Genomic DNA, 27,868 nt, shown 5'->3' on the forward strand with positions numbered 1-27,868 from the left:
ATGGAGGTAACTTTTGATCTGTGTGAGAGGAGTGAAGGGAAGAAACAAGAGCCAGCCATGTGGGGTTTTATGGTAATTATCTTCACATCTCTGGAGCTAACGGTAAGGACCGTAACTGATCAGTCGAATATTTGTATGGTAGCAAGGAAGCCAATTGTCTCTGTCCACCTACTTAAAGGGAGGAGAAAAATACGGGAGACGGAGCAGTCAGTGTGCACTTATACAGAACAAGTTCTTTAAAATTCAATGGCACTTGCTTCTGAGCCAGTATCTATGTAGGACTGTGATATAAAATGGAAGGAAAAAAAGTTATGGTCTCCCAAACCGGGATTTGAAGTTACTTAAAATGTCTTAGAACTCTTTCAGTAGGATTATAAAAAGGATGAGAATCTGCTTTAGAGACTCACCTCTGCCCTGATCAAAGATAAAGTGTATAGGTTGCATAACTCTGTCTGGTTGTGAAAGGTTCTTTGTGCTTCAGAGACCAAAACGCATAAGCACTGTGCATTATAGTGACAGAATAATCCGCTCATTACGCAGTCTGTAAAAATTTAATTTATGATAGCAATTTACTGGATTGTCAAGGAGCATATAAAGACAGTTGCGAGTCAAACATAAATATTTTATTATGTTCTGTATGATAATTTATTGTAATTGATACACTAATTTCATTCTAAAATTAAGAACTGTGCTAATGTATGTCCAATTATTTCTTGCTCCTTGTCTCGTGTTCAAATATTGCTTAGTATGGGCTAGAAAGATTGGTTTAAATTGAGGCACAAAATATAGAGATGAAACAAATAATCAAGCACATATTAAAAATATGAATAATTGTTAGACTGCGTGCAAATAATGGTATAAATAAATAGAAACTATTATGTTTCTAATAATAAAGATGAATAGGTAAACATTTATATAAAGTTTGGGTGAATTATTATTCAGTTTATAACAATTTATTGAATCGTTCATTTAGAAATGTTTCTATTCACAGGGGGTTATCACTTAAGGGAAGCTAAATAGTAAATGGAAATAAAAATGAATGGAATAAAATATTCCATTCATTTTTATAAGTTTTAAATGACATATAATTTTTTTTGCTATAATAGTATTGGATAAATAATAAGTATCAGAAGTCATCAGTGACTTTTCTGTTCAGGTATTTTGGCCACAATCAACATTACTTACAAAATCTATGACTTTTGTGACTTAATTGTGCCTTAGTCCTGCATAAGCTGCAATAAAGTTGTGATGTGGAACTGCGGTTCTAAGATGTTAATTTCCATAATTTTATCCTATTTGCAAAATGATCTCATTGACATAGTGCCACTGTGGCTTTGCTTCTTGGGAGAGCAAAATGTCGGGAACTGAAACAAGATGGCTTCTCCCGTGGAGAATCACTTTCCCTGCAGATCTCTCTGTCACACACACAAATTTTATTTGAAGTGGAACCAAGAAGAAGGAAAAAATGAAAGAAAAGAGTGTGTGCCTGTATGTATGAAAGTGTGCATACCAGTAATACAGGTAACTGTTCATTTAGTGACCATTTGAAGTTACAATGGCACTAAAATGCTGACTTATGACTGTTTTTCACACTTATGACTATGGCAACATCTCTGTGGTCACGTGATCAAAATTCAGATGCTTGGCAACTGGTTCGTATTTATGTGATCACCTTTTGTGACCTTCTGACAAGCGAAATCAATGGGGAAATCAGATTCACTTAACGACCATGTCACTATCTTAACAACTTCAATAATTTATTTAACAACGGTGGCAAGAAAGGTCATAAAATGGAGCAAAACTCACTTAACAACTGTCTTGTTTAGCAACAGAAATGTTGGGCTCAGTTGTCATAAGTCAAGAATTACCTGTACACGTGTGTGTGTGTGTGTGAGAGAGAGAGAGAGAGGGGGGGGGGCAGGCAGGCAGGCAGAGAAAGAAAAAAGATTTCCAAGTCATGTAAAATTAAATAAGAATTTTCAAAGTAATACTATACTAGTATTGTATATAAAGGTGGCTTTACATCAGTATTTTAAATTTGTTGTTAAAATCAAGTCAAGGCAGCCAATATACTAACAATTATTAATCAGAGTAGTTTTTAACCTAAGAGTGTTTATTATTATTCTCAGACAAAATCTAAAATTTTAAGGCCTTGCTTCAGACGTGATACAAGTCCCTGTGCAAAGTTATAGCTCAAATTAAATTAAATTAAATTCAGCACCACATTGGTTTTTCAATTTTAAAAAAGGGATTGCCTGGAGACATCCATACTTTGCCTCTAATGAAGCAATGTCTTGCAGCTATAGAAGAGATGTAGCAAATCTGTCCTTGTTGCATTTCTTCTGGGGAAAAAAAAGAGAAGTGGCTAATTACTCAACTCATCTCATGAAGACCCTGGAGACCTATATGATATTTTGGTAACTTTTCCTGGCGATATGTAGTACTGTAACATAAATGATTTTGGATGTACAGGTGGTCCTTGGCTTATGACCACAATTGAGCCCCCAAAATTTCTGTTCCTAAGCGAGACAGTTGTTAAGTGAGTTTTGCCCCATTTTAAGACTTTTCTTGCCACAGTTATTAAGTGAATCACGGCAGTTGTTAACTTAGTGACATGGTTGCTAAGTGAATCTGGCTTCCCCATTGACTTTGCTTGTCAGAAGGTCGCAAAAGGTGGTCCCATGACCCTGGGACACTGCAACGGTCACAAGTATGAACTAGTCGTGAAGCATCGGAATTTTGATCATGTGACCATGGGGATGCTGCAACGGTTGTAAGTGTGAAAAGCGGTCATAGGTCACTTTTTCCAGTGCCGTTCAGTGTATCTTCAAACGGTCACTAAACGAATGGTTTTAAGTCAAGGACTACCTGTGTGTCACCCTTGTGTTTGGAATGGCTCTGAAGAATGGTAACTTAGAAACCAAAACTATGTAAGAAGAAAATCGAAGCTGGCATCTGTTTTTACATTTGCGCTTACTATAGATCACAAGTTATGGGTCATTTTTATTTTTAAACCTTCGTAGTAATGCTGACTATGTGTGTGGCTTTGCACATTTCGCTAAGCCAAAATGTATTGCAGAGAGGGGAAGGGAGGACTATTGGTTTTGGCTTAACATGCAATGTAAATCCAACCAATTGCTTCTTTATTTAGTCTGATAGAAAGGTTTGTCAATATTTGATTATGCAGAAGTTCTTGAGATTTTATAGCTAAGGGTAAGAATCAATCAATGTTCCTAGAATACAGCTGTTGTGATTAGTAACTACTGTGCTTATTATGCTAGCTGGGAGTATTGGAAACTAATCCAGTATCTTGAAAACCAACCATTTCTCCAATCTTTCCTTAGGGATAGGGATCAAGGATAAGGCCTTGAGCCAATCTGCTTGTAAATATTTGTGTTACACTGATAAGAGCTTCGACATAAAATGACTGTCTAGGGCAGTTTTTCTCAAGCTTTTTACCCTTGAAGTCCCTTGAAATAATTTTCAAATCTCAGGGACCCCTTCCATGAAACTTATTATATCTACAGCACATGGTGATTAATAAACTGAGTTGTGCATAGAAATTCTCACCATTGCGAGTGCTAGCATTGAGTGGTATGCAAAATTTTAAAAGGGATGTTTGGATGTTGTTGTTTTTTAGTCATGACCTGTTGCAGAACCCAGATAGAGAAGGGCTGATCGTCCTAACTTGGTACCCTCCAAGAAGTCTTCTTTCCCAACAAATGTAGCCATGATAACTTGGGATGATAAGATGATGTCCAAAAATATTTAGAGGACAGTAGCTGAGGAAGCCCAAAGTCTTTTGCACAGTGTTCATCACATTCATCACAAGTTATGGTTTCCTCTATATTTCTCCCCCTCCCCCTCCTGTATCATACCCATAAGCAGGTGCAGCAATTGTGAGAATATCTTGTGATAAGTATGTGCTATCCATACCTACTACAAGACTTATGAGTTACTGACTGAGTGGAGCACAGCACCGTTTCATGCTTTTCCCTTTTTCAGGCAACTTATTTCACACACATTTATAAACACCACTTGGTATTTAGAATGTCAGGCTGGAAACCAATTCAAGCCCTTGAACAACTTCTGGAAGTAGTATGTGATGTTTACTTATTCTGACATGTTTATATCCTCTAAGGTGAGGGGAGAGGTCTTGCTTTATTCTTCAAAGGCAGAATACATCTTGCGTTGAAACCTATTGCCAATCCTGACTTATCTCAGGCAATTTTGGTTTACTTCTGCAAGTTGAAATAGAAGAATTTTAAGTTACCGTACTGTATTTCTTATGGTTGTGGTTATAAGGATCAAGCTTCATTCGGGCTACTGGATCTAGGCTGCAAAAATCTGGGCAATCATTAGATAACAGCAAATGAAAAGAGCCTTCTGTCTATCTTTCTTTCCAGTGAGTGATCTTTCAGATGTTATGATCCAGATCCGATACCCCTAAGTTCCACACTTGGTGCCTTGTGTTGTAGGTTTCCTTTTCCAAAATAATGCTTATCAATTTTATTCAACATCTGCCATTTAGGACAAAGAAAGAAAAGCTCCCTCTTGCATAAACATGATTCTCTCTGTGTATGACTGACAGCTTGCTTTAATGTCCATCAATATTAGGCTCTCATCACAACTGAAGTTGCTCCTCTGTCTTTGGTATAGTGATTAAAGAAACTTCCTCAAGTAGAAATCTTCCCTTTTTTTGGAGTCTTGTCATTCTTCCATCAACACGGATAAGGTTAGGCCAATTGACAGATTACAAGTAGGAAACCTATGATCTTCCAGATAGGGTTAACATATAACTCCCATCATCCCATCTGACCATATGAGAAGTTGAAGCCCTGGCTCCTATCTGGAGGTTGATATTGTTGTATATCTTCAAGATGTATCAAGCTCTCAATATTTCCTGTACATTCCTCCTCCACTCCTTGGGATTACTGGTAAGTAAATAAAATTAAACGATATTTTAAGTGAGGAGATGGATGGGAGTGGAGAAATCACCATCAAAACGCGGATGCAGTTAAAGCAAAATAAGAGTTTTTTGTTGGATACTCCTACTTTACCCTTGCTAGCACCTCTGTTCAGAAATAAAAGAAGAAAAGAAGGAACTTCTTTTGACAGGCAATTGCCTGTCAAAATTGAAAATACAGTACTGGTTTGAAGGACAAAGTAATTTTGTCTTATATAAAAATAATTTATTTTTTTGTAACTTTCCTAAATTGTTTGCAAAAACCCTGAAATGACGGCTCTCATTGATGGTAGAGGCCTCATATCTCATCCATCCAGGATTGAAGACACTCTTATGGCAAACCTGGTAGTCTTTGCTTTCTGTGGGACATATCTAATACTGCAACGTCTACCTGTACAGTTACTTAACCATAATGTTAGGCTAACCAAGTTGAAATGTTTTTGATTGAGTTATAACCATATATCTGAAAGGTCTCATAAATTAAAGCTCAAACTTAATTCCAACAAGACTTACAGCTCTTACTCAAAGGGATCATTCAGCTGCATGAGCAGAAGGTCTTCCTAATGTATAACTGATGGGTTGTTGCATGCCCTAAAAGGAATTCTCTAGAAATTAAATTCTGATATGTGCAGTAGCCTTTGTAAGTCCTTGACAGAGAAATTGCACCTGTTTGATGTGCTGAACATCCTATGCTTTCCCCCTTGTGTCTACAGTTGCTCTTTGTGAACCAATTCTTCTTTCCCTTCAATTTTTGGATAGCTATCTAGTTGGACATATCCCCATCCAGGTAGAGAGGGGAATAGATGGATTAAGAAATCCAATCTAAAAGGCAACCATTTTACTGTAGCATAAATTGGCATGTGAGTTAGAATTTCAAAGGTATTTTAAGTAAAGGAATAGAAATCTGTATGAAGAATGGCAGCATTCAGCAATCCTTTGCAGGAGGTAACATGTCAAGATAAACTATGTTATCATCAATTCTGAGGTATTCATTGTATAAAACTTTTTAATTTATATACATAATCGATTTTAATAGAAGAAGTTGACTCAGGGCCCAATAATGGTGATGCTAACTTTTTTTTTTTAATGTGTGAAAGTAGATTAATCCAGCTACACTCATAGAAATAGGTATTTCTTGTGCACTAGGCATGATTGATGTAAATCAGGTTTGCATAAACTGACCTGCAAAGCCAAGTATACTTTACCACCATACAAGGCAGTCGCCAAGAATGTTGTAAATCTCTTGGGACTGCTTGTTTGGAATTGCAAAAGGTTGCCCAGGATCTCCCTACTAGCAACACACAACATTTAGACTGAATTGCACCAGTAGTGCTTGAGTTGTATAGGCATAGAGACATGGGGCACTTTCAGTATTCCATGCATCCAGGCAAGACACGGTAACTAAATTGTAATTGCATTCGCAAACCGCAAACTAGCCAACCACATTTTAATTTAACATATTGTACAAACCCAGACTTAATAAATTAGGAAACCCCAAAAAACAGAGCTGATGAGTAAATTATTTTCAATTTAGATTATATTGTCACTATTTGTGTTAAGCAAAAAAGGCTGGAATAATACAAAGAGGTATTGATAGTGAATGGAATGGGGACAACTATCACAGGAGACTCGCAAGAGGATACAAGGGGGTGTGTGTGATAAAAATTCTCATTGTGAGTCACAACATAAAGCCCATGGCTTAAGCATTTGCATCATGATATAAGAATGCATCGTTCGTTATTTTTCTGCCTTCCCAGTTAGAGGTATATGTTTATGACAATCATGATAGAATAACCGCATGATGGTTTTGATTGATTGTGCTATAAGCCTCATCTGGAATTATGTGATTCATTGACTGGAATTAGGTGTAATGTGAAACAACTTAAGAAAAACATTTTTTAAAAAATATGATCTATATATATTGGAGTTTAGCTGACCATTTTGCCCTTAAGTTGGAATACCCTTTTCAGAAGGGTATTTCAATTTTTCGGAGAGGAGGAAAACAGCTATGTCTTCTAGAATGCTTCCCCGCTCTTGCAAACAAATCCCAGGATTAAATTCTAATGAGTTTGGGCTTTAGTTGAGTTCAGAAGACAAATAAGCCACTGTGTTATTTTAAAATGTTCTAATTATAACCATATAAAAAAGGACCTAGCTGCTATGTTTGATAATCAGCGTAACAAAAAAAGTGATAAAATGATACTTTTTAATACAGCAGATTGGAGCTTTCATTTCATCATGTGAAATCAAAAAAATCATGAGGATGGAAAAAGAACTCTGCACCTCGGCCCTTGCCCAGGAAGAAGCAAACAGAACAGCTGGAAATGAATTACTCAGGAGTTCAGGTACTGTATGTCTCAGCATATGAGTTGGGGCCATCTAGATCAGAGGTCTCCAAACCTCGCAATTTTAAGACTTGGGGACTTCAACTCCCAGAATTCCTCAGTCAGCCATGGGGATTGAAATCCACACAGTTTACACTTGCTGAGATTGAGAAATACTAGTTTAAACTATTTGAAATTTAGCAAGAGAAATTTGGATCACCTAAAATTGCAGAATGGCAGTATGTTCAGTTAACACGTCTTGTATACATCTTGTTGTTCAGGAATTCTGTTGCTTCTAACTTTTTGGGACTCACTGGGACACTATAAGGATTGTCTCTCAGTATTCTTGTAAACTCATGCTTGCATTGTCAGTATTGGCTTTTAGCCACCTTGTCTTCTGTTGGTATTTTTCTAATTACTATTGATTTTTCCAAGCATTGAGGTCCTTTCCAAGATTCCTACCTTCCCACAATGCACCCAAAATATTTAAGCTTTGGCTTTTTTTATTAGTGCTTCTAATGAGCAGGCTGGTTCTACTTCATCTCGTATGGAATAATTCAATCTTGCAGTCCAAGGGTTTCATGTTTCATGTAGAGTAAATAAATACAAGCCATCATTATGCAGAAGCCATCTTGTGTGTGTGTGTGTGTGTGTGTGAGAGAGAGAGAGGGAGGGAGGGAGGGAGGGAGAGGGAGAATACAACAGGAAAAGGAAGTGCATCATAGGAACAAAAGAATCACAGAGTTGCATGTGATACATACAGGAAATATATACAATAGAAATGAATGATAGAGCTGCATATGAGGTAAACATAACACCTGTAACATCTTCCCCTTTTCATGTTAACCAAACAACACTGTGAAATTTTGGATGAGAACCAGTAACAACACTTCCTATAGGTTAAGTCTGTTGGATGGTCGGGGACGTCTGCCACTACAGGACAGGCTCTCTTTGTACTAAGGGTTTCTTCGATCTCGCTGAGGTTACTGGGCTCTTCTCACCACTTACTGGGACATTTTGCATTTGACTGCTGTCAGGGATACTGGCTTGATCAGGACTGTCATTAGCATTGGTCTGTGGCATCAACACAGTGCATTCCCTATTGCCAGTGGGTAAGTGAATCCAATCCCAGTTCTGACACCATGTTTCATGTGGAGTAAATCAATACAATACAAGCCATCACTGTGCAGAAGCCATCTTCTTAGAAAGAGAGACTACAACAGGAACAGTTAATGCATCACAGGAACAATAGAGATGAATCATAGAGCAGCAATGTGACACAGGAAACAAATACAATAGAGATGAATGATAGAGCTGCAGATAAGGTGAACATAACACCCTAACACAGTGATGGAGAACCTTTTAGAGACCGAGTGCCCAAACTGCAACCCAAAACCCACCTATGCATCGTCGGGTGCTGGGTGGATGTGGCCCATTGGCTGGGTGTGACCCATTGGAGGGGGTGTGGCCCATTGGGTGGGCGTGGCTGCAGTGGTAATGGCAGACTGGGTGGGACTAAAAAGTTCAATCAATCAATTCCAACTTTGCAAGATTTTTTTTCCCCGCGAGAAGTTAAAATTGACTGATTGAACTTTTTTTTTTTTGCACACGGCAGCGGAGGCCTAAAACGAAAAGGTTTTATAAAACCCAGCTGAAGGCCTAGGACTGGGGCTATGGCGCGCGTGCCCACAGAGAGGGCTCTGAGTGCTGCCTCTGGCACCTGTGCCATAGGTTCGCCACCACTGCCCTAACAGTACTTTCAGCAGTTTTCTCCAAAACCATAATTCAAAGGCCAATATTTTTCCTTTGTTCAGTCCAGTTTTCATTTACAATGGGAAATCCCTGGCTTTGACAATATGTATCTTATTTATCAGCATAACATCTCTACACATTAAAATTTTGCCTAGACTTTCTTCCGAGAATTAAAATTTCTTTATTTTATAGCTATAGTCACCATCTCTTGGTGAATTTATGAGACTATAAGATAAACTTTTACTACTTAACTTTTTCTCTACTAGTTAGCTGTTAACTTATGTTGCAAATTTAGAAATGGCGATTTAATCCACAGTTCTTCTCTTTCTTTTTATCTATTTTTTCTTTCTAATAAAAAAATCTGGAAGTGGAGGATTATAAGAAAGGAAGAAGGAAAGATCAGAATAATCCCATATAAGGAATAGAAGATTAATTAAGGGGGAACAAAATGCTAATTTGCAATTAGTTCTGTAGCTATACCGATCAGGGAAGAATATCCCGTAGAGAAGCTGGAAGATTAAACTGTTAATTAATGTCACATTAGGATCCTCTCTTTCTTTCTCTGTCTCTCTGACTCTGTGTTTGTCTCTGCCTTTATGTGTGTGTATGTGTGCACACACACATATATATATACATACATACATACATACATATACTGTCTTTGTGCAGATGTCTATTCAAACTAAGGATATTGTATAACTTGAGTAAGCTACTGTTCAGCTAATTTATGATTTATTTATGGTTCAGCAGGTCCTGTGAATCCAGATAATCATGGTGTGTAGTATAGTTCTAGCCTAAATTTCTGATATCTACACTTCCTGTAGTAGCAGGGATTTATAGGATATCATTTTCAAATCACATTTTCTTACCACTCCAGGACGGGCTCTCCATGTGGCAATTTGTGCATGGAGGAACAAGAGTTGAGATTAACTTTTAAAACTTGAACTTTTCCTGTTGGGAATAACCACGGAGAAATACAATAAGGGAACAATCTATTTGCTGTTACATGTCTTGACTGCAGCCAGGCTTGCGTTCGCGCAAAAATGGAAGAGCAAAGAAACTCCCACAGAGGAAGAGACACTATATAAAATATTACAATGTGCGGAAATGGACAGGCTCACAATGGTATTGAAAGACAAAGGTAGATCAGTTTATTTTGAAACCTGGGAAAAATTTTACCACTGGAAGGATTCGAGGGGGACGGTTGGGATTATAGGCCAGCGTTAAGATAGAAATATATGTAATTTTAGAATAAGTATTGTATATAAAATTTAGATGTATATTCAGAGATGAAGAACCGATTGTAAAATGTGGAATAATTTGATAAGAATGTATATACTGGAATGTCACGTTATATCCAATGTTTTTTTTAATTGTATTATAAATAAAATTTTGTAAAAAAAAAAAAAAGAGTTGAGATTAACTTTCAAAAATCAATATTGGGAATAGCCTGTTTGCCAAAATCCTACTCTAATTTGCTGATTATCTCTAAAACCTTCCTCTGATACCACAATTTTTGAACTATCATAGTAACCATATTGGATACCAGAAAATGAATATTTAAATATTATGACCACTTTGCTATTTTGAACGATGGAAAGCACACTGCCCAGCTCCCTCAAGGGAGCGACAGTACCAAAAGAGTTAGTATATAATTAAACCTTGTGTAAAAAGAGTAGTCTGTTTGGTGGATTTATGTCCCATTTTATGATCCTGGCATCATACGAGTTAAGATTAAGTAAGCTTAAATATTTGGGAGGATTAGCAAAGAGATTTCTGGAACAATGGTTGATTGAATACTAATATGAATGTGCTTCTTCCTGGTTTTAATTAATTAGGTTTCATTGAGCTAGTCAGCCCTTGTCTAAACAAAAGAATGACCTTGCATACCTTTGTAGTCAGCACTGTGAATTCAGAAATATCTGTCCAACTTGTATCTGCTTGTGTAGAGTATATTTTTGCTCCTTGCCCTCCCATAATAATCTCACACAGCTCTGAACACCAAAGTAAAGGTAGACCTTTAGTAGAAGATAAGAAGACCAATTCACCTCTCTCCCCCTTCTTAGCACACTCGGCAATCCATTAATACATGCTCCTGGGATGGCATGATTTGTGAGTACTGGCATTAGTTAATGGACGTTGGTAGACTGCCAAACCCTGCGCTGTTTGGGTTATATATGATGCAGCCCTAGCTGATCGAAATTACAGCAAGTACATTGTGAGACGCAGGGTAAACAGGAGGAACTCTTTAATATAGTTTTATAAGCTGTAAAATACTTGTGGCATCAGAAAGAAGGAGGATAAAGGGCATGGTGTGTGGCTAGTGCTTACTTCTACTCTACTCCACAGAGATAGATTTACCAATAAAGGAGAATATATGTAACTCAGGGTTGAAATGAGGGGCCCTTGATGCTCTCTGAGCTTGGTTGATTTCTTGCAGATGTTTCATTACCCAACTAGGTAACATCATCAGTGCTAGAGGTTGATTTCCCATCCGTTGGTTGATGCAGGCACAGCCTCTGGATTGTGATAGGGTTTTTTTCCCCTCCCCTCTGTGGGATTCATTTACTATTTTGATGTGTTTTTGTTCTTGTACCTTAGGCAGATGCCTTGGCATGTGGGATAATCTTACTTGTTGGCTGTCTTCTCCCATCGGACAAACTGTTAGTGCACCCTGTCCCCGAGCCTTTCAAATAGTCACAGGACAAACAGGTAACATGAAAACCATGATTTAATGGTCAAACACGTTTTCAGAGGATCTGGGAGTTGTCTTAGGCTTTTGGAGCTGAAGGAGTTAGGCTACTTTTCCAACTGTATTAGACTGACTTCTGTTCCTATATGAAGAATGTTGTCTGTTTTTCATCCAGGGTCCAGGACACCATAATTGCTCATTTTGGGCACCAAAACACTGCAGGTTGAACTCTGAGGGCTGCATTAAAAAAAAAAACAGTAAGAGGTCCAAGAATTTGCTTCTTTGCTTGTTCATTTCTTACAAGACTCAAAATGACTCTTGGTAGTTTTCTAGGCCAGGGGTCCCCAACCCTAAGTCCATGGACTACTACTGGTCCGCGGCCCTTTGGAAACCGGTCTGTGCAAGCAGCAGGCAAGGGCGCAAACCTCCATTTGTGCATGTGCGAGATTAGGTTGTGTGTGTGAAACCATCCCCCCCTCCCCCCACTGCTGCTACTGGTCCATGGAGCCAGAAAGGTTGGGGACCGCTGGCCTAGACAGTTACATTGATGAAGATAAACTCATCAATGTGTATTAACCATGATGGTTAGGAGGAATAACTTATTCCAGTTGATGAAGAGCTACATTGGAGGGCAGCTGTGGCCTTCATATCATGATTCCCAGAAGGACAGCATGAAGAAATGCTTTCCCAGAAGAATTTACTGGGGCCACCCTGAGAAAAAGGATCCTTGAGTCTGTTGAGTGGGGCTTGCTTGATGTTCTTATGAAATGAACAAAAAGTTCACATATTGCTCACATAATGCATTGTAGAAACGTAGTTAATAATGATCTATTCAAGAAAACATTAATTAGTATGCTCTCAGAGATATTGGGTATCATTTCCTGGTGACTCAGGAAATGATAACATGTGCATGGTGGCATCACAATGCAAACCTGGCCCTTTTATATTTGTGTCCCATGACACATATTTTGTCATTTGCCTCTTGTTTACCCTATCTCCCTTTCCCCAGCTCCCATGCATGATATATTAATCTACTTGGGATCACAACACAGTTGCAAACATTCTGGGTGGTCTTATGTGTATATTTGTTTTAGCCCTGGCTTCCTATCTAATAAAATAAAATAAAATAGATTATTTTTAAGAAAATAATTTCCTCTTAGGCCAGCACTGGAAATGGGAAGTAATGCTAGACCTTTTCATCATATTACGATCACTATTTGCTTTAATTTAACAATAAAATCAAATAATTTTGATTGTATATTGAAAACTACATTTTCCTCTTATTTATAGTCCAGTACTTAATTGTGGGCTTTTCCTGTTCTTGTTGTTGCAATGCAGGGCTTATGTATCGTAATTGCACCAAGGAAGGCTGGTCAGAAAAATATCCCAAACCATATATTGCTTGTGGCTTAAATGCCAAACAACTTAACGCCCCTATAACTGAGTGGGAATCTAAGGTGAGTTCGTCTCTTCAGCTATAATATTTCTGCACATGATAGAAAATCCTTTACTGTATGCAAGCTCAAAAGTTGGTCTAATATTTGGCCCTTGTGTAGACCACTACCAACAAAAAAAGGGGGGTGTTAAAAAGTATTTTCTGAATGTGTAAAAGCACATTCATATTTTGCAGGTGCATAAATTAGCTATGAATATGTGAAATTTGACATGTACATATACTGAAGTCTGGTCACTATTTAGCAATCACAGAAGTGTGAAAGTCCACATAATAAGAAAATCCACCTGTCTCCATGTCAGTGATATCACTTATAGCCACGGATGCAGAATTGCTGTTTCAAGGCAACAAATTCTACTTCAGAAAAAGATAGTATTGCTACTTCAGGATAGTCTGGGCTATATTGGAGGGATATTCTTGGCTCTACCAGCTTCCCATCTTCTCATAGCAATAGCAATAGTAACAGCACTTAGATTTATATGCTACCCTATAGTGCTTTACAGCAATCTCTAGGCAGTTTACAATATCAGCATCTCGCCCCCAACAATTTGGGTCCTTGAAAGGATGGAAGGCTGAGTCAACCTTGAGCCCCATCAAGATCGAACTCCCGGCCTGTGGGCAGAGTTTGCCTGCAATACTGTATTCTAACCACTGCGCCACCAAGGCTCATAAAGATCTGAGATTTCAGCATCATGCTGGCATGATTGGAAGAACTCCAAATGCGGAATTATTATCACATTGGCATTGGGAATGGTGAAGGCCACAAGGATTGCCAACATGGCATACACAGACTTCTGTTCTGTTTGAGTAGCACAGGCCTGAAAAGAGAGGGAGGGTGTAGGCAGTCAGTGATTGGCTGTCAGGTGACCCCTGATTGGCTGACAGTTCTTTCTGCTCAACTATTGGACAAAAGAGCAAACAGTAATTGATGGGAGATTGGCTGTGAACTCTATACTGCCTTGCACCTAATATTCTGCATAGGTCTGAAAATAGTTTAAAGTCATCTCACTCACTAGGTGCATTTTAAACTGGATTCAGAAGGATTGATATATCAGAAAGGCTACTTGGCTGGAAGTGTCCTATATCTCTGAAATAGTTTTTTGCTGATACAATTGCACCCATTTGTTTCATCTGACCTCACGGAACTGGATTTTCTCTTGGTGCACTGAAGGACTAGATTCAATGAAACACATTGAAGGATAAATAGAGTGCCAACCTGGCTGATTCAGGTTTAAATCCACCCACTTAGGAACCAGTAGGGACACTCATAAATCTGTGGTATCGACAAATGTTGAGCTTCCCTAAACCTACATGTTTGAAACATGGATGTGCAAATGGATAGGCAGGTCACACAAGGAGGGTAGGAATACATATTATCTTTTTTGGCTGGTTAGCCGATTATGCTCTTTGAAGGAGGAATTGGATCAAGCCTTTGTTTTTGACACTCTACTTAATTACAGAATTGATTATTACAGCAGCTTCCATGAGGGGCTGTCCTGGCAGACTGCCTGAAAATGTAACTTACTTGAGTATGCTGCCAACAGACTTAGATCAGAAGGTGCAATATGCAATGATGTTGTCATCATTTGTTTCCTTGCCCACTTTTAAGCAGGCACCAGAGAGTTTTTATTTTTGCAGTCATTTAATGGGCTCTTTTATTCTCAAGGGTTGTGCTTTATGAGGCTGTTTTTATTTTGCAATTTAGTTCTTTTGTAATTGTTGTGCACAGGCACTAAGCATTTTATATTCTGTTTAAATGGATATAGAAAGGTGAGATATAAAAGCCAAAGTACAAACAAAGGCAGACATTTTATTGTCATTACAGAAAATGTATTTTTGGGGTTACTTTCATCTTTATTCTACAAGTGCTTATTTGTTCTGCTTGGTTACTTGGATTCACAGACAAGAGAGCTGCTACATGTAAGAAAAATAACTGTAAATAGCAACACCTAGTGATCCAATTTAGTACTGTCCAATTCAATAGCCTCTTTAATACATGTTCTTCCAAAATGTTGGAATAGCAGAATGATGTATCTGTTGTATTAAGTAAATTAGGTGTTGCCTTTGAGGGTCATGTGAACAAGGCAACTCAACATGCCTCAGATCATTGATTCCTACTGCAGTCACATAAGTACTCATGAAGATCACCCATGCTGCTAGACCATGATTACTCATGGTCTGTCAAAAAAGCCATAGTGACTGAATTTACACATAACTCTAAATTGTAAATCTTGGCCCTCCAACCATAATAGCCATCCCCACACATTAAAATGAGCCACAAATAAACTACATTCTGGTCTAATGTAATATTGTAAGTCCCACTTCTGATTTAAATATGCTAACGGTGATTGCACACCTGGCTGAGGATATTTCTTTGTTTTGTTTCTTCCATGTTTTCAATCAAACTGAGTTCTACCAAAGAAATAACTGGGATTTGCAGAGAAAGTCAGTTGCCTCAAATCATGATGGTACTAAGTTTATTGCAAATAAAAGATGCGTTCCTACGATATTATTTTTTAACGCAACATTGAAGGGCTTCTTGTACGAACACAACTCCTACCTGAAAAAAAAATATCCTTGGATGTCTTCTTACAGGTATCTTATCTAATGAAATTGGAGACCGTGTACACTATTGGAAGCAGCATTTCCCTCATAGCTCTGACAGCAGCCTTGAGCATCTTAGCTTCTTTTCGGTGAGAAAGAATTATCCACACGTTTCTTAGTCTTTCCTTAGTTTATCTTGTAATGACCCACATGAAGATGTCTGGGTGTATTAAATGATGTAAAACACTGAGATATTTTGAATCCTGTTCCATTCATTGGTGGGGTTGGGAGTGGAGAAATTATGATAATCATAGATCTGACAATACTTTTCCATGATATGTTCAAAATGTACCACCATACTACTTCATCTGCTTTTACTTGATCGTATGATACTGCATTTAATTTGTCAAGTAGATTTTTTTATTTTTATACTGTGTTTCCCTGGGAGACACTGTGCAAGAAATTAACATAATTTACAGTTATCAGTTTTACCATACAGAAGCCCAACTAGGTTGCAGGACGTAGCAAAACTCATATGATCTCAAAAAAGCAAAACAGGGTTGAGATTCAATGAGTGCTTGGCTGTGAGACTACCAGAAAATTCCAGGGCTTTAGGCTAAACTGGGAAATTGATTAAAGAGAAAAAAAACATCCTGAAAGTAGGCAATGGCAAACCACTTCAGCCAGGAAACCTATATGTATGTGTCCGGGAACTCACCCAAGTTGAGCTGAACTCACTTGAGTTTTGCCCTCAGGAATGAGCCATCTGATAAATCCATAAATTTATTTATTTAATTAGGTAGATTTATATGGCTGCCTGACTCACACACAGTGACTCTAGGACAGCGGTTCTCAACCTATGGGTCGCGACCCCATTTGGGGTCGATCGACCATTTCACGGGGGTCACCAAGCAAGGCTGTCCGCCATTTTTTTTCCCTTTTTCGGCGGGTGCCTTACCTCCCTTGAGCTGGGCCAGCTGGTGGTCAGCCTGCTCCATCTCTGCCGCTTGCCAGCTACACCTCAGCCGGCCCAGGAGGCGGAACCACGCATGCACGGCGCTCCCGGGCAGGGAAAGTCCTCGACTTATGACCGGTTGGGTAGTCCTCGACGTACGACCGGTTTAGTCCTCGACCTACGACCGGTTGGGGGTCGCGGCATTAAAAAGGTTGAGAACCACTGCTCTAGGAGGTGTCCAGCATTGAAGAAAATCGACATTTTTAATTTAATCAGCAGGTCAATTGAATGTTTAATCAACATTAAATATTAACCTAGAGTGGCAATGTGCTCTTCTTTGCATATAATTGGATTCTAGGCAATACAGGCAAGAAGCATGGAAAGACGTCTAGCTGAGATCTTGGAAAGCCTGCTGCAGATTAAAGCAAATGATTCCAAGCAGTTTCAACAACAGTAATGATCTCTCTTCCCTAAATCTTGACATGGCTGATGAGAATACCTGTTTTGAATCCTGCATAATGCCTTGTTTTCCCCTTTTGAATAGGAAACTCCGCTGTACAAGGAATTACATCCATATACAGCTTTTTGCTTCTTTCATCTTAAGGGTGACTGCAAACTTTATCAAGGATCCTATACTGTCAGAGGACACGGATGATGCTGTGTACTGTGAATTACACACAGTAAGGAAGTAGAAATATATACAGCTACCCAGTTCAATAAAGCATCAAAAAGCTAATTAAGAATGAAAATGAAAAAAAAATAGCTTTTATCGCTTTTAAACTCAGAGAAAGCATATTGCAAAATTGCTTATTCTGGTACCTTTGTCTTGTTTAAATAAGTTGCTAGCTTTTAAAGTGGCACAAATTGTGTTTAATTTGCCTTTGATTTTGTGACAGCAACAACTTGATTAAAATGATCAGCATAGTTTAATTAGCTATATAAGCTCAGAGCAGTAATATAGGGCAAATGTATTTGTATACAATTTTGATTAATTCATCGTTAATATAAGACTGAAGAAAATGACATCTGTCCATCTAGAAAAGCTAAGGTAGCAAGATCTAATAGTACTTGCTAAGGTCTGTTCCCTGCAAGAGATCAGATATTTGGTCTAGCAATCTTGATTAACTTTAGAAGAAACCGAAGTAGAAGCAATTTTACTGCTCAAGGGATTCTGGGATTGTTGCCTGAGTGAAAATGCTACCCTAGCCTCTGTAAAAATAAAAATCCCATGTTAAGGGCTGTTAGGAAAGGAACTGAAAAGGATGTAATATTCATCCAGTATGAGGACATCTGGAACACACTGGTGGTGATTTTCATATTTCAGCAGAATTATGACTTGCTTTTATGTTTCTGCTACGACAACAGAATGTCACGGTGTAGGTCAGGGGTGTCAAACTGCCGGCTTGCGGGCCGGATGCATCATAGCGAAACCATGTCCACCCCATTGCCAGCAATGGCAAAAAAGTCACAATACATCACGACACGTCACGTGACGTTGCCAGTTTGATACCCCTGGTGTAGGTGGTCGAATCTAGCATGGTTCTTCTAAGGCAGGGATGTCAAACTGCCGGCCCGCAGGCCGGATGCATCACGCGGAAGCCCCAGCCACCCCAGCTCCAGCAAGGGGGAAAAAAATCATGACACGTGACATGGCGAGTTTGACACCCCTGTTCTAAAGTATTGAAACCAAGGAACTAATAGACCACTGATAAATAAGGCGCAGTGGGGCAAAGGTTCTCTGGAAAGGAGATAAAAATAAAAAAAATAAAAAATAAAACACACCTTGTTCATAATGTTTCTTGTTTCTCCTTTAGGGCAGGTGCAAGATGATCATAGCCTTTGTTAACTTCTGCATCATGGCAAATTATAGTTGGCTTCTTGTAGAAGGGCTTTATCTCCACAGCCTGCTGGCCATTTCTTTCTTCTCCGACAGAAAGTTCTTCTGGTGGTTTGTGGCTCTGGGATGGGGTAAGCATCTACTTAGTTAGCAGACAGACATGTTGTCTGGGGATGTTCAGTGGCCTATTGCAGACCCTCAACTTACTCCCCTTGCCTCTTCCCCAAGTTGCCTTTGGATCGCTTTTTTTCTTCCTTGTTTTGCCTCCTTTGGTTTGTTCCTCTTCTTCTCCTCCTCTTTGCTTTTCTTTGTCCTGGGCTTTTCCTGTCTTCCATCTCTTTTCCTGTGCTTGGGAGGGCAAACGAGGTTTATGCCGGAGCTCCTGCCACTGACCTAACTGAATATGAACCTGCAAACAGGTGTACCATTCCCTCCAAATATGGCGCTGTGCAGGAATGTTGGATTGAAATTCCTCTCCCCTCCACTCAGCCCCTTTAGTCTTTGTGCAATACTCAGCTGTGAAAAGCAAGGGGGTTGTCTTAATGGGTAAAGACATTTTGAAAGTTTGCACATTTCTGTGCGCTTCAGCCTTCTGTTAGGTGTGTTGGGTCCATCCTTTTATTTTTAGGCAGATCCATTTTTCCTTTTCATAAAGTTGTTAGGGTTTGTTATTATTATTCAAAATGTTCAGCTAACCTAATCCAGCTTTTCTTCTATGTTATGAGTAGGCACTAACCGCAAAATTGTTTCCTCTGCTGCAGGTGCTCCTAAGTTATTCGTAATTGCATGGGTCATAGCCAGACTATTACATGAAAATGCTGGGTAAGCACATTTTCCAAACTCAGCAGTCTGTTTTCAATTCACGCTAAGGCAGGGTTGGTTCCAACTGTGATTTAACTGAATAAAGCAGAATACTGAAGTATCACAAGTGTGCAAAATGTGCCATCACAAAATGTTCTGATCCTGAAAGAAACTGCTCTTGAATATTCTGGAAGTGATCTATCCTCAAAATAAGCCTTGTTTTGAATTTTTCCAGAACAGCTTCTGGATCACTCCTGGAATATTTGAAACCATATATTTCATGGTGCCTAGAATTGGCTTCAAGGTTTGAATGTTTTTCAGCAGAACTCTTTTTAAAGTGATAAAATGGCAGGGTTCATGTTGGTTGGCCAAAACTAAACAAATCACATATTACGGCTTAGGGCGAACACAGCACATTATGTATTAATGTTGTCTCATCACTCCACAGAATGAGTATTAATTGGTTTAAAATCTATTTTTGTGTGTGTGTGTGAAGTGCTCAGAGATTCTGAGAAAAGAAATTCTGCAATTAGGTTAGAGTGATGAGCCTTTAATAAAAAGCCAGCTCTTATATTCCATTTCCTGAGTATCAAATCTGCTTCTCTCTGACGGGCTCTGAGCAAGGCAGTTTGATAATTATTGTGGAAACAAACAGGAGTGGTTTGTAAGATAGAGGACAAGTAGCACTACCAAGCATGGCCCTTGCACAGTTATGCCGGACTGTCCTTTTAAACATACTTTTGTAGAAAGGAGTGGGAATTTTGTAGAAATGCAGTGGTAATATACAGAAAGAAAGAAAGAGAGAGAGAGAGAGAGAGAGAGAGAGAGAGAGAGAGAGGGAGGGAGGGAGAGGGCTTCTAAATGTTCCATGGTTGGACAGGGCAATTGCATATTTATTTTATTTATTATGAAATGTATATGCTGTCCACCTCACAGTTCAAGGCAACTGTGCACAGCTTACAATTAGTCTACATTTGTCTAAATGCCTAGAACTCTCATTTAAGAATTCACCTTCTACAAAAAGAGTGTTCCTGTTGCTCTTTATGATGGATAATGTTCCAGTTAATCTGGTTTCAAAGTATTTTCATATCTGTTGAATAGATATCACAGGGAGATATCTTTTCTGCTGCTAGCTACTTGTCCTGTAACTCACTTTTATTAATGAAGTAAAATAACAAGGTTATTTAGTGCTAGTGATCCTATCTTCTGTTCGGATGAATCTGGCTTCCCAGGAACAAACAGTGTGCAGTGAAACATAGGCTGTTTGGCTCCATTTGGATCCTTCTGCTGGGGTAAACAAATTCAACATTATTTAGCATTTCGTGAGAAGCTGAGATCCTGTCTTCTTGCTACCAAACAAATCAACCCAGATTTTTAACTTGGGTTTTAGAGAAAGCAATACACTAAATTATAGCATGGCACATATTTTGGATTGACAATATGCAGCATAATTTGGCAACATATTCAATGGGTTATTTAGCTACCTGGGCTAACAGGAGACCTCAGCTGAATCAACAGACTATACAGAGTTCACTATACAGAGAACTATTCTGTGGGAAGATGACGTTTTCAGGAGTTTTCTGCATTATAATTACAGGTTTAGCAGTTATTATTTGCATTTCTTAGGATGATAAAATGCGAATACAGATATTTTTTTTAAAAAAAATCCTAGCTATTTTATTCTCTTTTAGCAAAAATGGCAGTTCCCTTAAAACATGATTTATACATTTACTTTGTGCCTTCAAGTCAGTGCAGACTCCAGGCAATTACTTGGACAAGTCCCTACAATTTTCTTGGCAAGGTTTTTCAGAAATGATTTGCCTTTTGCCTCTTTCCTAGGGTTGTGAGAGAGGGACTGGCCCACGTTGGCCCAGCTGGCTTTGTGCCTAAAAAGTGTGAGACAAGAAGTCATTGTTTTCCACCAGATGCCTTAACTGCTACACTAAACTGCCTCTTAAAATATGATCACTGTACTGCAATGCACGCCATTAAGCTTTTGGACTTTGAGAATTTTCCATCCAACAGGGCGAGGTTTGCAATGCTCAGATTCAAAGGGGACTGCTGTCCAGCATTAGATTCAGTAATTAGGAAATGAATCGAACGTAGCAAATGAAATAAAAGAAGTTGCATTTTAGCAAGCCCTTCAAAGGTTTTTTTTTTTCCTCAAGAGCCTTTCTAGCGTAAGTTTTTTTACAATCAAATCAGGACAGGTAATTTACCTTTTTTTAGGGCTTGAAAAAGTTTGTAAAACAATCTCATGGGAGAATGTGGTATAGGTTGTTGGACAGAGGAGCTATTCATAAAGAATTTTCCTCTGTTCTCACAACAGTCCCATAAGGTACAATAAAGGAGAGTGGCATCATGCGGAAAAAAGATATGAATCAAATCTTTTCGGCAGAAATCCAATTACAAAAAAAACTGGGTGAGAGAGATTTATGAATTGATTTCATTGATAAGTACTGTACTTTGCTTGATGATAAAATTCTGCCACTGGTGTTTCATTACTCTGGCCATACAGAAAACATATTCTGATGTCACAACTATCATGGGGTTGGTCTCTACAGTTTGGTCCCAATTAATGCTGATCATGAATAACACAAAATTGTTGCATTATTTGAATTCACACTATTCAAAGTGATATTTCAATGGAAAATATGTTAATTGGTTTCAGCTTAACCTTGCCAAAATAGGGTAACAAACTTAAACAAAATTACTACATATCATTCCTATCCATGGACAAAAGTCAAGCTAGAGCATAAGCCCATATCCAAAGCGTACCTGCTATCTCCTATATTCTGCTCTGGTTCTCCAAAATGAGCCCCCCCCTTTTTTTGACCTTTCCCCAAACAGAACCTCTCTTTTTCTTGTTGTGTAATTAGTTGTACACAACAACTAGCATCAAAAACCACAATGGCGATGGTGTGCACACCAGGCTCACATTAACTGAATTTTGACTTTCATTAAACGCAACCTGGTATCAATTGACAATTTGCACTAAAATCGAACATTGCACTATTCGAATTCACACTAACCGTGACCTACCTCTATGTGTGCCTGTGTGAATCCGCCTTTAGATCTGCCAAACAACAGAAAAGTGAAAAGCTTGTGTAATGACTCCTTGCTTTGCTGCGTCACTGCAGGTTCTTGAGTTCATCTGAACTTTTCAACTCTTCCTGAGAACCGAGCTCTCTAATCCAAACTCTCTAATCCTGCCTCACCCTCCCAATGTACCCTCTTGAGGGTTCTAATAATTACATCTGCCCGTTGTAATTTCTATAATGTGATAGATGGTAAGAAGCACCCAATGGTTACATATGTCCATGAAATATTTCTTTCAGGACAGAGCTTTCTAGTACGTCCATCCATAGGTTTTCTAAATGAGAGCCTTTTATTCATTCGACCATTGTAGGTTTGTTTGTTTGTTGTTTTTACAGATGCTGGGATATGCATCTTACGTATGCCCTATGGCTCATTCAAGGTCCCGTGGTGGTTTCTATTGCAGTAAGTCTATTTCACAGCTAATTCCCCAGATAAACTCTCATCTATTTCCCCACTACTAAGTTATAGCAATATCTGTTGTGGTCCTGAGATGTTACCTAGGATAAAGCTTGTATGCTCAGTGATGGCTGGGTGATCCTAGAACAGTGGTCCCCAACCTTGGCAACTTTAAGACTTGTGGACTTCAACTCCCAGAATTCCTCAGCTGGCTTAGTCTTAAAGTTGCCAAGGTTGGGGACCCCTGTCCTAGAAGATGTAATAAATAGCTGGTGGAGGAATGGGGTGTGTGTAGTGAAGAACTACCTCCATCTCACTTGTGCTTCCTTGTTTTGCAGATCAATTTCATTCTATTTGTTAATATTGTGCGGATTCTGATGAACAAACTTCGATGGCCAGATGGAAGAGGCAAAGACTCCAGCCAATACAAGTAAGGAGGCCTCTTTAACCAGCCTCACAAATAAACGCAACAACAACAAAAAATGACCAGAGGGCAAATGTTTTCTTTGTTTGCATGTCATGGATCTGTCTAGGGAAGCTGCCTCAAGGATAATTACCCCATTACAGGGAAAGGTGCTACACCTATCTATGTTTCTATTTAAGGCACCTGTTTTTGTGCTCACTTATGTTATTAGGAGCAGAGAGAAAAAGAGGACACGGAGTTCCAGCTATGTAACAGAAAACCTCAACTCTTGCTAGGAGGTTAAAAGTCAAGTGTGCACCATAATACTGTAGGAGGGGATGAACCCACCTTGTCAACATCTTTGGGGGAAATAGGAAAAGAGGTTATTCAGGAAAGACAGAGTTTCCATAACTGATATGTTCATCATCAGAAACATGTAGGAAAACAGGAGAGCAAATTTTGAGAGGCAAATCCCTATTATATGTAGAGTTATCTTGTGGCTGCCCAGAGTTATCCTGTGGTAAGATAAGTGGCCAATAAATTTATTTATACATATATATTTTGCACAGTTGGGCAATCCTTCTGCAGTCACCCACAGGACAGGTTTCTCAACCATGCATTATCCTGATGTACTGTATTGGGCTACCATTCTCATCAGCATGGGCACTGGCCATGTCATTTAAGTGGCAACCTTACACATTGGGATGGTCCTCTGCTAGCATAGACCCAGTGCTTTTTTTCTAAAAAAAAAAAAAAGGTGCCGGAACTCATACACGTCATACAACCCGCCTTGCCTACCCTACAAGGTTCCATCCAAAAAAGGTGCTGGAACTCCATTCTGGGCGTTCTATGAGAAAAAAAAGCCCTGCATAGACCTATCTGTATCCCAAAGCCAACATTAATCTAGCCCTCTTTTTGTTGTTGTTGTTGTTGTTGTTGTCATTCTCTCTTTCCTTGCTCCTAGGAGGCTTGCTAAATCAACACTGGTGCTCATCCCTCTCTTTGGAGTCCATTACATTATTTTTGCTTTTTTCCCTTTTGATACCACAAATGGCACCATGGAGGTTCAAGCTTTGCTTGAAAAAGCCCTAGGATCTTTCCAGGTAAGAGGAGTATATAGATCCCCTGGTGAAAAATTCCTTAGATATTTAAATTAGGATCTCAGAAAATGCACATGAGCACAAAGATAGTGAAACCACCTTCCCCAAGCTGGTAACTCTTAGATGTGTTACGATTACAACTTCTAGAACGGTGTATGTTTGGGGGAGGCTGGCCTACCATCTTTACAAATTCACGCTCAAATTAGTACTGATATAACTCCTATCTTCTGAATGGTTATTTTATGCTGTTTTTGTTTCAAAGCTCCTTAAATGATTATCAGCATTACTGGCAAAGGCATTTTTGTAAGCAGAACACATGGGATGCTGCAAACCTCCAGCAGGTTCAACCTAAACCTCTCCTCATCAGCCTTGGTCTTTGGAACCATCTAAGCTGCAAAGAAATCTCCATTAACCATGTGCATCACAGTTCAGTGTGATTTTTTTTCTTAAATGACATTCCATCTTCCTTCTGGAATGGCAGTCTGCCATGTGTTATTGTGTATTTCATAATGAATAATTTGCTTGTTTTGTTTCAGGGTTTGGCTGTGGCTGTGCTTTACTGTTTTCTTAATGGAGAGGTAAGCTTCCCATGGACTGAGATTTAGTCATGAACCCTGCTGGATAAGATCAAACGTTTGTCTAACCCAGCATCCTGTTTCCCATGGCAGCCGACCAAATGCAGGACTGGAGAACAATAGCACTTTTCATCATAGGTTCCCCCATCAACTAGCACTCAGGAGCATACTATTTCTGATATTGAGATGCATGTAATATGTAGCCTTTACAGCTAATAGTCATTGATAGCTTCACTCTATGTAGTTTTGAACATTTTATTCTTATCTGTTCATCCTCATAAAAGGAGAACATGCAGCAAAGCTACTAATCCGTATATAGGGCAATAAGAGGAAAGAATCCTTATGAATCTAGTTTAAGTCCTTGTTCACTCATGGCACTGAATCGTGGGTTACCAACCCAGTGTCCATGGGCATCGGTGTGCCTCTTGGGCTCTGTGTTTTACCTAATTTTTATTTTATTGATTTTGATCCTTTTAATAAACAAAATAAATGGGAGGTTAGTACTGTATATTGCAAACTAAAGCGTCCATCTCAAACATCAGCTTTATTTTATTTTCAACTTTCACACTTATCCCAAAACAGCTTTAGAAAATAAAATCAGCCAGAGATAGAGTCCACTTGTTCAAGAAAAAGAAACACATGGAAATGATGGTGATCTTAAGGAGGCAGAGGTGGCGGTTATTGGAGCATTCGGTTTCTTCTTGGTCATAGAGTTACTATTGTTCCCGCCACCAAAGTCATTTTGTGAAAATGCCCTAAGATGCTTTCAAAATTCCAGATAGCCCAGCAGAGTTCAGGACTTTTGTGGGGGTTGTGTGTGTGTGTGTGTGTGTGTGTGTGTTGTGTTTTCTGTCATCTGGAAATTTGTTAAGTTTCCCTTCTACTTGAAAAAAAAAGTGACACGCAGCTTTTCTCAAGGGCAAGGAGGCCCCTTGGGAACAGGATGAGAAGCAAGAGTGCAGTTTTTCTAGCAATTGACAACTCTCTTTATTCCTTCTCCCCCCACAAATGTGGCAGTCAGTTCCAAGGGTCAGCTAAGAAAGAAGAGGAGGAATGATTTCTGATACCCCTTGCCAGCTTCCCACAAGCAACATCAATGTGGAAGCCAGCAGGAAGTGGGAAGTTGCTCCCATCCCCACTCTTGTTGTTTTTTTGCCACCCGTGGTCATTCTGTCTCTGCTTAAATAAGAAAGTATCTTGGAAAGGATGATCCAATGGATCATGAGTTGTCAAGTCTTTAAAATCTTTACAATACAGTGCCATTTGTCTTGTTACCTCAGCCCATTCTTCTTCTTGTTTCTTCACCACATTTGTCCATTTATTGGCCTTTCCGATCTTTCTTTCCCTTTGTTTCCCCCTTTTCTACTTGCATACCCACGAGACTAAAATTAATTGTCTCTGCCCACATTTTGGCTTTGTTTCCTTCCTCTGCAGGCAAGTAGTGGCTGACCACATATCATCAGGGCAGAATGTTGCTTGGGAGTGATTTATCCTTGTTACTGACTGCAAAGGTTGAACCCACATGGTGAACAGGGAGAGGGCGTCCTCTTTCTCTCAAGAAAATCATGAACCTTCTTACTAAACTGAAACTTTTTGTTCAGGTCCGGCAGGAGCTTCAGAGAAAATGGTGGCAATGGCACTTAAAGAAGCATCTTGGTACTCATAAGCATCACAGCTCTTCGTTTCCAAATGAAGTAAGTGTGCTCACTCAAGTCTTGCCACTGACAAAGCCTGGTCCTCAGGAGGAAAGACGACCTTCTCACCCAATTCTGAGTAAATTGTAAAGGTTTCCAGGGCAGACAAGAACATGCTAATTACTCAGAGGAATCTAGAAACTTGCATTATCTAATTGGGCTTTGTGGTTTAGGACTTAACCACAATACCTGGAGTCTGACTTAGGCTATGGCCCAAACCTTGCTATCATATGGATTATTTTGCAAAGAAGATATGTGAAAAGTAATTTCCAAATGAAAAGCTCATCCCTCCCAACTCGCTGATTTTGTTCTTTGGAATCTTATCATTTCAAAAGAGTATACCCTCTCTTATCTGTTTGGTTCCTTATTGAAGTATGGATTCTGAACAATATTGTCATTTGGACATATGACTCTGACTTATAAACTGATTGTATATCTTGGGAAAATGCTGCATTGTGTGAACATGATAGAGTGTACGTTTTTTGGCAAAGAGAAATAATATCTCTTTGGTATGAAGCCCTTTCCCACAATTGTTCAAAGGATTTTGTTAGGCGCTGTATACAAATTTGCTGTTTAGGGAGTCTTGGCAATTCAGTTGCCACAAAGGCCTTTAGTACTTTCTCTTGAGAGCTGATTGTGACTCTGTCTGACTTGGGGCTGCCACCTGGAAGCCAGATAAAAACAATCCACTGGAGGAGAGACTGCTATGTATCTTCAATTCATCTAAGACAGAAGCTGGATTAGGAAGATAACATATCTCAATAATATGAAAGGTTGCTTCTCTCTTTGATCAGTTTCCAACCATTGTTTCTTGTCCTGCTCTCTGGTGCTTTGGTGAATAACGTGACCCCCTCTTCTTTGTGGCAGCCCCTCAAATACTGGAATACTGCTATCATGTCTCCCCTCTTTCTTTCCTTTAGACTAGCCAAACCCAAGTACTGCAGCTGTTCTCCATATGTTTTAGTCTCCAGGCCTTGGATCATCTTAGTTGCTCTTCTCTGAACTTTTTCCAAGGTCTCAACAACTTTTTTGTAGTATGGTGACCAAAATTGGTTGCAGTATTCCAGGTATGGTCTCACTAGAGTTTTATAAAGCAGTACTAATACTTTGCATGATCTTGATTCTATGCCTCTGTTTATGCAACCCAGGATTGTATTAGATTTTTTGCTGCTGCTGCACATTGCTGACTCATAGTCAAGTGATCGCCCACTAGGATTTTTGAGCCAGGTCTCACCTAATCTGTACTTATATCTTTGATTTTTCCTGCCTAAATGTAA

General features: G+C 39.1%; 1 protein-coding gene across 1 annotated transcript; it reads left to right on the plus strand.

Annotated features, from left to right (window-relative positions):
* Positions 1–26,681, plus strand: LOC107296231 (secretin receptor). Its single transcript, XM_015825584.1, has 13 exons — positions 1–102; positions 7,182–7,311; positions 11,644–11,754; positions 13,073–13,191; positions 15,783–15,880; positions 17,231–17,366; positions 18,501–18,654; positions 19,285–19,345; positions 22,759–22,825; positions 23,158–23,249; positions 24,187–24,325; positions 24,859–24,900; positions 26,499–26,681. Exons 1-13 carry the CDS (start codon positions 1–3, stop codon positions 26,679–26,681), a joined length of 1,434 nt encoding a protein of 477 aa, XP_015681070.1.
* The last annotated feature ends 1,187 nt before the right edge of the window (positions 26,682–27,868 follow it).

Source organism: Protobothrops mucrosquamatus, unplaced genomic scaffold (genome assembly GCF_001527695.2).
Source record: "Protobothrops mucrosquamatus isolate PMUCROS unplaced genomic scaffold, P.Mucros_1.0 scaffold_200, whole genome shotgun sequence".
Taxonomy (NCBI): Eukaryota; Metazoa; Chordata; class Lepidosauria; order Squamata; family Viperidae; genus Protobothrops; species Protobothrops mucrosquamatus.

Coding starts and splice junctions, on each gene's coding strand:
- LOC107296231 (XM_015825584.1), top strand. CDS start 1: ATGGAGGTAACTTTTGATCTGTGTGAGAGGAGTGAAGGGAAGAAACAA. Junction 7,312..11,643: donor TGAATTACTCAGGAGTTCAG/GTACTGTATGTC, acceptor CTTGTACCTTAG/GCAGATGCCTTGGCATGTGG. Junction 22,826..23,157: donor CCGTGGTGGTTTCTATTGCA/GTAAGTCTATTT, acceptor CTTGTTTTGCAG/ATCAATTTCATTCTATTTGT.